Below are 13,996 nucleotides of genomic sequence, written 5' to 3' on the forward strand. Positions count from 1 at the left end.
CATACTGGATCCATTATCGAACCATTTTGACCGCCAGGCTGAGAAATTGCTGTTGTGGCAGGCAGAGTGTGAGTGGCAGAGCTGATTTATTTCAGTGTACAATCATGTAACGGGAGCAAGACAGGCACTGAGGAGAGGAGACAACTCCACGGGGCTATCAGACACACACACACACACACACACACACACACACACACACACACACACAGATCAGACACACACACACACACACACACACACAGATCAGACACACACACACACATCAGGCGCAGACATAAACATCTCAAAACACATTCACTGGAGGAACATCATGAACCCACGCCCTTTTACTCAAGTTCTCTTCCTGCCAAGATCTCCCACCTGCTGAGCTTTATATGGAAGCAGGAGCCAAGTAAACATCCACAAGTTCAGTACAGGTGCTGCTCAATGTATATGCTGCTTCTTTTCCTGTACTTTTTTTTTAGCTGACAGACTGCAGCTCATTTTACAATCTGCTCCCCATTGCCTTGATTTGTTGTTGAATCAATTCTTCATCTAAGACATTTAAATCCCCAACAACCATCTCATTATGTTATTTATTGTTATTATTTATTTATCTCATTATGTTATTTATGGTCTCATGTATGGCACGTAACGCCTGCATTTTATTTTGAAAGGAATGTACTTTTGATCCAAATTTAAAACAGAGCCACTTAAAATTTGATAATCTTTCCTGGTATTGGGTTTTTAATCTGGATATTTATTCATTTTGTTTATTTGACTTGCAAACTCTAAGTATTGGAGTTCTTCCCTCTCTTCCAGAGTTTAGTACTTTGATTTCGACACACCCTGTTTCAAACTGTAACTGTTTTAATTGATCTCAGTGGTTTTTGTCACGGATTCTGAGTGTTTGTTGTGATTTTGCTTGTTTTTTACTGTGCTTGTAATCTCGACGGCATTGGAAATGAGGGAAACCTCAGTGTCTTTTCGAGAATAAATAAAGGTTTGAAATGTTGGGGGCGGCAGTAGCTCAGTCTGTAGGACATTGGTTGAGAATCAGAGAGTCATCCGTTAAAGTCAAGCCAAGTATGGTAATTGCGACTGGTTGCTGTAGAGGTGCCAGTTGACTTCCAGAGCACTGCCGAGGAGCCAAATCCCCTAAAATGCCAAGTCCCCGTGTAGCCCCCTCACTCTGACATCTCTCCATTGATGCATGTCTGTAGGTCCTGTTTGTGCTTTCGGGCCATAGGAGTGTCTCACAATAACTAAGTATATCAAATTAAATAAAAATCATCTAAAATAATGCATTCTGCCGTCTGCAAAGATTACAATCAAAAGCAGATGTTTAGTGTGGACTGTTGTTGTCTGTCATCTTCTGCTCTTGAGGGTCAATGCAGACAGTGTCATGCCTTGATATCATAGATCTATCTCACGCTTCAGAGCCCCCGCTTAGCATTGCATTCACAGCGTTGACAGCTCAGTTTACATTGCATATGCATGATGATGATTCTGCTTGAAAGAAGACAACAAAGACTTCTGTAACTGTCCATTCAGGGACCATTAGACATGTATGATTTTCTCCTCAGATAGCTCAAACTCATAAAGCTGAGCTGTGCTGATTGTCAGTCGAGAATTGATCAGAACTGGATCCATATGTCAAACAGTCTTGAGAAAAGGTCTCTCCGTCAAAGGGAGCTGATTTATCATAGTCGTGAACATGTACTTTCACTGAGACTTTCTATTTTATAAAGGCACTTTACAATTTCAAGTCAAATTTCTAGGCTTTAGTATAAAGATTTAGACTTCAATGTGTCCCTTTTTCAAAAACCAAAATGTCCTTTTAGATTTTGGAATATAATGAAGACGATAATTGATTGGGACACGTTATTCTTTAAATACTGCAAAAGCTGATGCAATTGAAATCCAAGATTGAAAACTTTTAAGAAATATGAACAAAAAAAAATCTGTCTGGATCTGTTATTCATTTCTGATTCTGTTACTAAAAGTTTCATGGAGCCACAATTTTCCAAAGTCCACAAAAACACTGAGAGTTGAACAAATAGTATATCTTTGTGGTTGCAGCTGTTTTCTATAGGGAGCTGTGTGAAATGAAACTGGAACATACAGATACGCTGCACCTGGTAGATTCTCAACCAAACACAACAACATGAAGAGTCAGCGATGTCTAAAAATGACAGGAAGCAGAGCAGTGGGAGAATGGAAGAAGGACTGGATTGAAGGATTGATTGGAGAGGAAGTAAATGGACGGATGGATGGATGGCTGGATAAAGTGGTGTTGGGTAGGGGCTTAAGCTCAGAGTCCACCTGTCTGCAGAGATAAACACAGGGAGGGCCCAACAGCACGGACTGGGGCTTATGGGAGGACCTGACTGACAGTGCTGACATTTAGAAAGAGCACAGTAAACAAGGTCTCACAGAAAATAAATAGCAGGAGGAGCAGGGAGGCTAATACACACCCATGCAGACATACACACAAAACCCACGCCCCCACAGACTTACATTCTGTAAAAATGAACGCATCACATCAATGTACTAATATGTCTGAAAGCATGTATTAATACAGTACAAGCATGCACAAACACAGCTGCCTGTAAGAGTGATGCAGAGATGCAGTCAGGAAGCAGACAAAGAATGTGGCAAAAAGAGCCTCTGCTTTTTATAGAACGCACACACGCACACACACACACACACACACACACTCGGGTACAGGCAGACAGGGAAATTAAACACGCCTACTGATTAATGGAGGACAGAGTGGATCGTCAGTTTTGTTCCTTGGCCTTTTGTCTCTGATTAAATGGAGACACATGAGGAGTGAAGCGCTTGGAGCTGCCTACCTCAGAGCCTGCATGCACCTCCAGAACATTCTGTCCTCACCTGTTATTTATAAAAGCTGAGTGACGAGCGCTTTACAAGCACCTGCACATTGGAAGTCACAAGAGTCAGAAATACAACTTCTTTGATATGTTTGGTATCATGACGTTCTATGAATGTAATAAAAATAAAGAAACTATCAGAGGTTTAAAGTCGAGCCCAACCGATTGATCCGCCAGCCGATTATATCTGCCGATATTAGCATCGATTGAGTCGATTGATTGTTTGTATCGGCTAATTGTACCGCAGATATGCACCATTATTACTAGATTTATTTATCAGTCAAATATTTTTTCATTTGAGTATCATTTTATTACACGAGCAGTTCTCGTTCACCAGCAGAGGGCGCTATATGGATGACAACAAGCATTATGACTCTCCAGTGTCAAGCGTTAATGCAGGTACATGCACAGTCACTTTCCAGTTGAGTGACCATCTTGTCTTCATTATGAATCTTTTCCTCAAGTGTATGATAACTACATTTGAGGGATCAACACAATAAATGTGTTTATCTATATCTATCTATCTCTAAAGATGGAACATAGATCTAAGAAGATATCAGCATGTACTTTTATATCGCTATCAGATTTTTTTAGATATCGGTTTTGGCCCAAAAAATCTGATATCAGTCAGGCCCTAGTTTATGTATCTGCAGAAGTGATTCATGAAATTGAAGGAATCTATCATTTGTTTTAAAATTAATATGTTTTTGGAAGTCTTTTTTGACTCAGTTGTAATCTTTTTTTTCCTATAGTTTCTTGTAGGTCACTACTTTTGCTTTCATCTTGACAAAACACAAGCGATGTCATAACATGTCCTTTCAAATCACGCAGGGGAAACTTGTATCGCTTAAGGACACACATCACCATGCACCACCGTGTGTGTGTGAATTCACGCTCTTCTAACTCGAGCAAGTAGGTGACCCAAATCTTTAAGGGGAACTTGTTTTCTTCAGGGCAGCATTCACTGGGGTGAAACATTCACTGTGTTGGTTTTCAAGACACCGAGCACAAATCTACCACGCTGTGATCGCTACTACTTGGACTGCTGCACGCCGTGAACCACGTGTGGCTTTGTGTTCTTTCATGCTGTCACTCACACAACAGTTTCTCACCACAAACGAGACAATGAAAGTCACCTTGGAAGGACATGGAGCACAAGGAAGGAGTCCTTGGAGAGTACGAGCCCTTAAAGAGTATATCACTAAGAGAATTTGTTCCACATGAGACCTATTTAAATAAGAACACACCAGTTCATGTCTGTGTGCTCCTCAAGTAGGTCATGTATCCTGAAGTTCTTCAGGAAAAACATATTCGACAAGTGTTTTGCTCTCATGTCACATCGCTGTAGTTAAACGTAACTTCAGGCCAACACTGTAGTTGCAATTGTCACACCTGATGATGAAACATAAACGAACTTATGACTGGATACATTTGAGTTAAAGGTGGCATCAACAGAACTGCCTCAAGTCCCCCCCCCCCCCCCCCCCCCTTCCCCAACAAAAAAAAAAGAATCAGTTTTGTTCTCTGTGAGAGGTCTTGCATCAGCAGAGATTGCTTTCCCTCAAGCAAACCAAATGCAAATACAAAAACAAATATGCATGAACCCGTGTGTGTGGGCAAGTGCACGTCTGAGACATACACACAATTGCACACACACACACACAATAACATTTATAAAAAGTCTGGGTGTGTGTGTGCGTGCATAGAAAGACAAATCATAGGGAAGGGACAATAACAGGATGCATTGTGACATTCTCTTGTCTGTCTCTGTAAGACGTACAAGGAAATCAATAGTTGTCTCAGATGCATTTTGTGGCTGGATGAGAAGAACGCTCGGACAATAGACTTCATCCTGCATGAAGCACAGCCCGAGTCTCCAGGCAGAAAATGGTAAATGTCAGGTGAAGGCCTGTGGGTGTAGGGATCCTGTACCTACATGGTGTGAGCTGCTGAACACCTTGGTGCAGCACACAGGGCCTGTAGGTGCAGAGATTTCTCCCTTCTGATATTTGTGTAATGTGAGAGCAAAGTGAAAACACATTTTGTAAATGTCACAAGATGGAAGTCAAGATAAAAATGGAGTGTTGCACATTTCTGTAATTTCTTTAACCTTCAGCAACTCAATCTGGGAAGGCTGACTGAGCACTGCCGCTGTGTCTCAGTAACACCCTTTTAAACACGCAATCACACTCGGCTTGAGAGACTTGAATTGCAATACGTCTCCTATTTTCGGTCACTGATCAGCCTAAATGATGCAGGGGTCATTTCAACTACACAATTCCAAAAACCATGTTTTCCAGAGTACCTCTACTACAGCTTTACGTCTGTGTCTGGCCATGCAGACAGTTATGGTTTCATTTGATAAGGCTGAGCAGGAGACTGGTGGGATTTTCTTCGATTGAATGTTCACTTTTGCTGCTTAAAACATGAAAAAGGAAACCATAAAAAATTCAAAAGTCACATTACACAGTGTCCTAAATACTCTGTTTCAGAAGTTAATGTGATCAGCTTCACAGGAACTACTCGTTAACTTTATTTATAGGATTATTTCTTTGGAAAAGTAAAAACCTCCCAGAAAAACAGGGACTTTGCTTTCTGTAAATTTTCCAGATGAATATTAGCTATAAAGCTAGTACAGATACTGTAACAAGTAATTCATTACATATGTTTTATTACTTAGAGAGAAAGAGCTTTTAAAGGGACAGTTTGGCATTGAGGTAGATAGTTGAAAACCACTCTCCTTTCTGTTCACCAGATATTAAGTTAGGACTGGACAACACAGAGATGCATCACCAGCAAATACATCATTTTCATATGGTAAAAAGGTTTTTAAAAATTCTACTTTTCAGTTCAAAATGCAAAGTCGCAGCGTTAATGTCATTTTCTTTTAGGTTTTTAAGTTTTCCATTAGGAAATGCCTAGAAATACTAGAATAAAAATACAAAATGTACAAAGGCATGTGCATTCATGAAAAGACAAGAAAAACATTTTGACCGAAAAGGTGTAGGCTGAAGCTTTAGCTTATTTATACTTACCCTTGTTACAAATCTTATTATTTAAGGCACTACTAGTTTGGTTACAAAAACTTCTGAAGCCCGGGCCTCTGGCTTAGCTGAAAGAAGGCTTGAGAGCGCTCCTCCTCGTCCTGCCACAGCTCACAGAAGAGATGACGCCATAGCCAGGAAGTGGTTAGCAACGTTAATGTTAAGCTAGTTTTTTTTTCTGAATTTTCTTCACGACGTCTTGTTTTTACGCTAGAATATTTTTTTAAACATAAATTAAATTAAAGATATATCATGTTCATCTGTGAGATTAAGCTTTGTTTTTGTATATTTGTTTTTTGGAGTCTGGCTAGCTGTTTAAAGTATTTTTTTCCTAACCTAAGCTAACCAAACCTAACCACCTCCTGGCTCTAGCTTCATGTTAACATTACTGACTAAATAATTGTATAGATCTTCTCATGTAAATCTAAGCAACAAAAGATTCGGCACGTTAATCATAATGGCAGACTAAGTCATTCATGTTGCTAAAATGTAAATGTTAAATGCACATCATTGTAAAGGTTTGGTAATATTATCATCCAAACCTGAAAGCAAATATTCTATAAAGCAATAGCAGCCTCTCATTCTCATACTATACATACTGGACTATAGATTCATTATGCATATGTGCACCACCGCACTGCACATATACATAATGCATATGTAGCTGAATGTTTAAAGAGACAAGAAGCTGTACATCTCTCTCTGACCTAACCTGTCTCTGCTGGTTCAGAACTTACAGTGCTAACACTGACACTATCTTCTCCTCTCCTCCCTCTGGTCCCTCTGGAAAGCTCAAAAAGTCGACCTCAGAGTCTCTAATTTCAGACATTTAATGAGATTTTTAATTGGTGACCTTTTGAGAATGGTTCCATCCCATAGCTCATGAGAGCACTCCAGGGTAGACAACACATACCGCTCAATATTCACACAAGAATCCTTCAAGAAGGGTCTGATATTTTGCTTTTAACCACAAATTGATTGATCAATACACGGGTAGAGAGGCAGATTTAAAGATTAGGATCTGGCATTTTGAAAAAACAATGACGCAGCTGCCTAAAACAGGGTTTTATAGCTCTGCAAAATCATTTGTAAACACCCCAGGAAGTATCTGGAGACAGGCAATGAAGATGCAACACTCTGCAACACGACCACATCAAAAACTCTCTCTGCTGCTCTTCATCAAACTTTTATGGTTGCTCTGTACGACAAGTGATGGACAAATAACTAAATCTCAATGAACAAAGCACAGCTGAGTTGAACAAGACTGCAGAGCCTCTTGTTGAAGTGTGGGTATGTCAGACAGGTGGCGCATAGTATCTCCTTGTGTACCAATAAATACATACCAACACACATACCATTGTGTATGCAATGCTTCAAAAAGTGTGGCCTCCATTTCTTACCGTGGTGAGATGTCACAGCCCTGCTGCATGAAGGCGCCCAACGAGAACCAAAGGGAGTTGAAGATGCCAAACTCATTGGTCTGCTCTTGACTCTGCTGATTGGTGTTCTGCTGTGTTTGAGTCTGGCCCTGTTGCACCCCATTGGAGGCTGAAGCCTGGGTGGGTGTCTGCGGCTCGCCCCCCTCCTCGTAGTCCTCTGCATGCCACTCGTACGGGCTGAACCGACTGACCAGGAACAGGACGACACTGACGCCGATGTAGGCGAACACGATGCACATCCAGATCTCGTAAGCCAGGGGGTCCAAGAAGGAAAAGACGCCAGGTTTGGATTTGGTGGGTTTCTTGATCATGATGGAGATACCCAGGGACATGAAGGGCTTGGAGAAGTCGATCACTTCTTCACGGACCAGGGTGATGGTCAGAGGAGCCACAGCCACGTCTGCTTTCTGAGGGCAGGAAAGAGAGACAGAAAGACTTGAAGAAGAACAAACACTCACATTTTGAAACTCTGCAAATTGATTTCTAATGCAGCAAAAACGCCAAAGTTTGAACAAAGAACATTCAATAATTTTGAAATAATTGGGTTTGGCAAAATTCTAAAATCTTTTAGTGAGACTTTTAGTTATTTCTGCTTGTAGATTGTAAACCCTTATATGTGTAACGCCAACTGAACACTCTTTCTGCTCACCCCATACACCAGCTCTCCCACCATGCCATTCCACATCTTGGTTTCAGGATCTCTGGCTCCATATTTGCCGTCTGATACGACCTTCAGCTTGTACTGGTAGCCCACATGTTTGGCTATCTCTGCAGCCAGCTCCACGATGTAGCCCTCGTACTTATCGTTTCCCACAAGCTGCTCATGGTTCTTCTTCAGCATCACGTATGGAGATTCCTGTTGGATGGAGGGCAAGCATGAGCACATGTATTTTTTTTTCTGCGAACATCAATACTACACATTACACACCATTGTAAAAAAACAAATTGTATGCAGATATTTCTTGACACAAGCTGATGTGAGTGCAAGAAGCGACATTTTTTTACAGCAGTACAGTTTGTTAAGCTAATTAATTCAAAGGACAGCATGATGGCTGATAATAAAGATTTAGCATGTAGTTAAGTTTTATATGACTAGCTCAGATCTTGGGAAGAATGTTATGGGTCCTTTTTTATCACTCAGTGCAATTCATCACATATTGCTTTACGCCTAGTTCATGGAAAGAATAAAACATCTTACTGGGCCCAAAATACAATTGTTGCTGGGATAAAGTTGGTGAGAAAAGATAATTATTGGATATTTTTTATGAAGGTGTGGTCTGTAATTAAAACACAAAAGGTGCCCAGATGTGGTCATTCAGAAAGCACACCCATATAGAAATAAGTAATAAGTTTGTTAAAGATGAGAGGACCATCTGAGGTGAAGAAGTGTCTGTGATTGTGTGTCTGTGTTTGAGCCTTATAGACAGTCATGAAGACATCGCTGACCTCTGCCCCTGACCAAGGCTGCCCTTCTTGTTACAACATACCGATATTTGAACAAATCACACTGATTGGCAGTCCTGAGGATTGCAGCTGACATGACACATGGGGTCTCCCATTACTTTAAAGAAAACACTCTATTTCATATATAAACCAAGTGAGCTCAGTGTGAATTGTCCAGTAGCACATGTCGGGCCTCAATTCCCACAAGCTGTTATGTGTGCCTGCTTTTAGTTAAGGCTGTGCTGAGCTGAACAAATCCTGCCGTCATATTTCATCAGGGTCTGGAGAAAAGGGGAGTTCCTTTGTGTGTTTCAGTTGTCCGGGTTGTCCTGCCCTATTCTGGATGTGATCATTGTTACACATGGAAACCCGGAGCCCACTGGTACAGAAATCACACCCCAGGGAGACGTTGGTGGGAAAGGTCTGACACGGCGCACACAATTCAAAAAGTGTACGCACACAGATACACACACATGTGAGCATGCACATGAACCCTTTACACACACAGACACAAATGCATTTGTACGCAGGCACACACGTGCACACAGAGACATAGCATGACATACAGATCCTCCTCTAGTCCCATCATTGACCTCGAAACGGATCCACTGAGATCAGCTGTCACTCAGTCATTTTAATGTAATACAGAAACACACAGGCATAACACACATTGTGTACATGTGCAAACACAGAAATGTATAAAAAATCAAATGTAGAATACAAATAAACACAAGTTTTGCTGTTGCTTCTTTTGCAAAAATTTATTTATTTATTCCTTTAAAACCAGTTTAAAAAGTCCTCGAGGAAGTCTTCTTAAATTACATAATTAAACCATGTCTTGCTTAAAGTTTGTTTAAAACTGTACAAGTCACACATGGTGAGAATGCCATTATTAGCAAACTTCTACCATGGTAAAACTAAATCTTAAAATTCCATTCATGGCCTACTTTTAGTGTAAAGCCACGACAGCGGGAACACCGAGCTCGACCGCTCCGTTACACATGTTCTGCTTGGCTCCTCCAGATCTCCTGTTAACCCGGGCCTGCTTTGTGTGCACAGCCTGGGACAGCAAGGATTGTGCAGAAGCACAAAGTGCAAAACAACACACTCCCTCAAGCAACCAATCAGAGAGCACAAAAGTTAGAGTGTTTGAAACTCACTGACTGCTCCCCCCACAGCCCAATAACTGTTCACACCTTATCTCTTCTCTTAGGTTCACAGACAGAGAACCAATTTATCTTCTTAGGAAAGGGGACACTGATAGGAGATGATGTCAGAAAGAGTTATTTTGGGTCCACACTCCTGGGAGACAGCAGCCAATGGGTTTAATGAGGATTCTACATGTTTTTAATTAGATGGCAAAAGACGACAGTTTCAGTTTTACAAATTTTTACAAGAGGTCCAAATTTATTTGTGTTGTGTGCCTCGCCAATCCTTTGACTCCCCTCAACAACACCTGTCACTTTTCAAATCTGATCATTTAAAATAATCTTAAATTTGACATTTTATACATTTTATATCAATGAAATAAAAGACTGAATTCATTGGAGGGTATCAAAGTTAAAGGAGCAATATGTAACTCTGACACCCAGCTTTGAAGAGAGTGGTCTGGAAGAGAGTTGCAGGTTGCCATGTTGCAGACTCTGAAGCTTCAGTGTTTAGCCAGCTCTGCATTTGTCTTGAAACTTTTCTGCACTCTAACCTCTCTCCATTTTCAAAAGCATCTCCAATCTCCTAGTTTGACAATGTGTCTGCTCGTGGAGTTTATTAAAAAAGCTTTTTAGGTTGGGTAGCATCAGTTCTATCTGAACCTGTTCTCTTGCCCGCTTCTCTCTGCAACACCTTTTTGTTTTTCATTTTCTTGGCAAATCGAGGGGGGTACAAAACGGCCTTGTGGGGTTGCCTTAAAACCGCCTACGGCTCTGGTCAAAACAAAAACAGACTACTCAGGAATCCCAGAATCTAAACTTAGAAGTAGGACATACTGGCTGCTGCATTGTTGACATGTTTTCTGCAGATTGAATGGAGTTTGGATGTGTGATGATATATGTAAGGTCATTTAATGACTTAATTCAGTAGATATCTACATATTGGACCTGTTAATAAAGCTTGTAAATCAGTTGTACAACTAGTGATAGAAGCTTTGCATTTCTGTCTTTATGATCAATAATAAACCAATTATTTTACATCCTTAAGTCTGTGTCTAGACATTTTAACTACTTCAACATGCAGTGTTATGCTTGTGCATCTGTCTTAACATGTGTAAAATCTCTTAGGTGGCAGAAAGTTAAGAAAACATGAATAAGGCTTTATAGGGTTAATACACTGTTCAGAGTACTCCCACTGCTCAAACTCATGCTTTATTTGTGCTCTAGCAGAGATGCCTGGTCCACCTCTGTTTTTGATAGATTTCTATGTTGGACCAATCATAACCATTTGTCCAGTCTGCAACAAAACAACCAAGATGGCTATTCTGCCATCCTGGATGTCACAACTAGTTACCTAAGCAACCTAACGAGGTCACAGGTTTCCTCTGCTCTGATTGGTTGTAAGTATTGGTTGTAAGTAAGGGCAGCAGTAGCTCAGTCTGTAGGGACTTGGGTTGGGAACCGGAGGCTCGGCGGTTCAAGTCCCGGTGCGGACCAAATATGGAAGTTGTTGAGCACAGCAGTTCCTGAGCACTGCAGAGGTGCCCCTGAGCAAGGCACCAAACCCCCTCCCCACCACCAGCTCAGGAGCGCCCGCTGTGGGCCGCTCCGTCACTCTGACATCTCTCCCTTAGTGCATGTCCATAGGATCCTGTTTGTGCATGTGTGTGTATACTTCAGCCTATGTGTGTGTTGCATGACTACAGAGTGTAAAAACTGAAATTTCCCCTTGCGGGGATCAATAAAAGTAAATCTTAAATCTTATACAAAGGTATCCAGAGACATTTTAGGCTGCATGGCTCCTGACTGAGTTTCAGGCTAATTCTGATTATTAAATTGTTCTGGCGACGTCAGGGAAAGATACAGTCACTTCTCAATGTCGTAACAAACAATAAGAGGCTGATGTAAAAGGTTTTCCTGACTCGGATTCTGGTATTTACAGCCTGTATTACGTGACATGAATGTAGAATTACCTGATGATTCACATTGGTTATGTCACTACATTGTTGTGTGTAGATGTTTCCTGCTGATGCTAGAAGGGTCCTGGCTGAAAGCCTCTATAAAAAGATTGCAAAAACTGGAGTGTGCCCCCTGCTCTTTGTATATTACTAAACATTGTCTATCACCTCTTTCACCTCCACCAAGCCTCGTCTATCTGGTATGCGGTGAGTCTCTTTAAACGGGAAGTATATGTAGTTGAACCCCATAACAATAGAGATCAGATGTACCCACAGTGCTTGGCTTTAAACCTGAAGTCTGCAGGAGAGGATTTCTACATTTCTGCTTTTTGACATTTCATCCTCATACTAGCTGGCTGCTGAATATCTGCTCCAAGTCCAACAGCATTACGTGGAAGCAGTGATTTCAGAGATAAAAGAAATTCCCACTGAAAAATAAACCAGTCAGTGCTGGGCTTCAGGCATCTCCAGACTCAAAGAGTGTTCTTTGATATTAAATTTTCATCAAGATTCAGACACTGGGAACATACTGTGCCTGCAAAGAAATACAGCATGACCATTGTTATTACCCTCCACTGTTTATCAGCCACCAATAGCTAGTCTGCTATGTTCCCTTTTTTTTTCCCCCCACAGAAAATGTCATGGTAACCTGGGTGCCATGAGCTGGACAGATTGAATTTTGGCTGCCCTATCCTCAAACCTTCACACACTGCAGAGCTCCATCTCTATTATGTAGGCCGGGACACTTAACACAACCTGGTGAGTTTTTTTGAACAGCCTGATGGTGCCATCTGAGCTGAGTGGAGAACATTGGGGGGCAAGGAGAAATGAAGGCCGGAGCAATTACGTACTTTGGAACTACTTCCTTCATGGTACTATTAATATGAATCAGTGGACAGTCTCAGACTACTTTTTCTTCTGTTTTTCTCTCAGAACATAAAAAGAACATAAAAGGAGAAGTTGTTCTGACCTTCTTATATCCTCAAACGTAATGTTAACATTGTGACTGTTCATTTCTTTTCTGTTGTTCTACTGTTTGTGTAAATGATTGTATGGGATCTTTCTTTTTGCTTGTTATAATGGGTCTGTAATCTAGACGGCATTGGACATAAGGGAAACCTCAACGTCCTGTTGAGAATAATTAAAGGTTAGAAATGAAACTAAGAGAAAAACATACTTTCTGTAAAGCTATAAATGTTATGAAATGACCACTCCAAATGTTGGACTGTACGAATAAAGTCAGTGTGGGACATTTGATTTAAATTCAGAGCACAGAAAAGATAGTTTCATATGCAGAGGAGAACGAGAAATACAGAAAGAAAATATAAAACAGAACATAATGAGAGGCAGACCAAACTTAAATTAACCAAAACGCAGTAAACAAAAACAAACAGAGGGATTCTGAATGTGGTTGTGGGCAGGCACAGGTCAGACAGAGAAGAGGAAGGAAGAGAGATACAATCATAGATGTCTGCTGAATCCCATCAGGGGCCTGAACTTTTAGGAACTCTATCAGGAAGGAAAATGAAAAACGTTACCCCACCTCTCTCTAGCTCGCTCTTCATCCTTACTGTAGCCAGGTCCCTTAACCTCTCTGTTTCACAGCGACTTACCAGGATGGTGGTGACGATGTAAGTCCTGTTCTGCAGGCCGTAGGTCTCGTTGCTGCCTCTCACGAAGCTGGCTGTAGTCACGTACTTCTCATCTTCGTTCCAGTAACCGACCTGAGCCGAGGAGAGGATGACATGAATCAGGAAATGTATTTATCAGTAAGACAGTGGTTCTCAACTGGAGGGTCGGGACTCAAGAGTGGGTCGCAGAGCTGTTTTTAGTGGGTCGGGAATGTGTACCTGGAAAAAAAAAATGTTGCAAAAAGTCTGAGACATTCTTATAAAACATGTTTGTCTTGTTCGGTCTCTGTGATCTGTCACATTTCGTTCCATCTGAGATCCAAACTGCCCTATTTTCTTTTTTCAAATAAATAAGAGTGGTTGAAAATTTCAGAAAATTTGGGTCAGGGTTTTCTCACTAAGGAGGTGTTGGTGTGTCCTGAGGCGAGACCCGTTGAGAACCACTGCTATAAGAAAC

At 41.1% G+C, this 13,996-nt stretch overlaps 1 protein-coding gene across 2 annotated transcripts in view; it reads right to left on the bottom strand.

Moving 5' to 3' along the window:
• The window catches only part of gria1a (glutamate receptor, ionotropic, AMPA 1a), an 82,080-nt gene that overhangs the window by 30,109 nt on the left and 37,975 nt on the right, over window positions 1–13,996 (bottom strand). For both annotated transcript variants that reach the window (XM_061048969.1, XM_061048970.1), the window contains exons 9-11: window positions 13,522–13,632; window positions 8,009–8,215; window positions 7,321–7,766 (exon numbers count right to left, since the gene is read on the bottom strand). In XM_061048969.1, coding sequence (XP_060904952.1) covers window positions 7,321–7,766; window positions 8,009–8,215; window positions 13,522–13,632 — 764 coding nt within the window. The remainder of the gene's footprint in view (window positions 1–7,320; window positions 7,767–8,008; window positions 8,216–13,521; window positions 13,633–13,996) is intronic.

This window comes from Labrus mixtus, chromosome 10 (assembly GCF_963584025.1).
Source record: "Labrus mixtus chromosome 10, fLabMix1.1, whole genome shotgun sequence".
Taxonomy (NCBI): domain Eukaryota; kingdom Metazoa; phylum Chordata; class Actinopteri; order Labriformes; family Labridae; genus Labrus; species Labrus mixtus.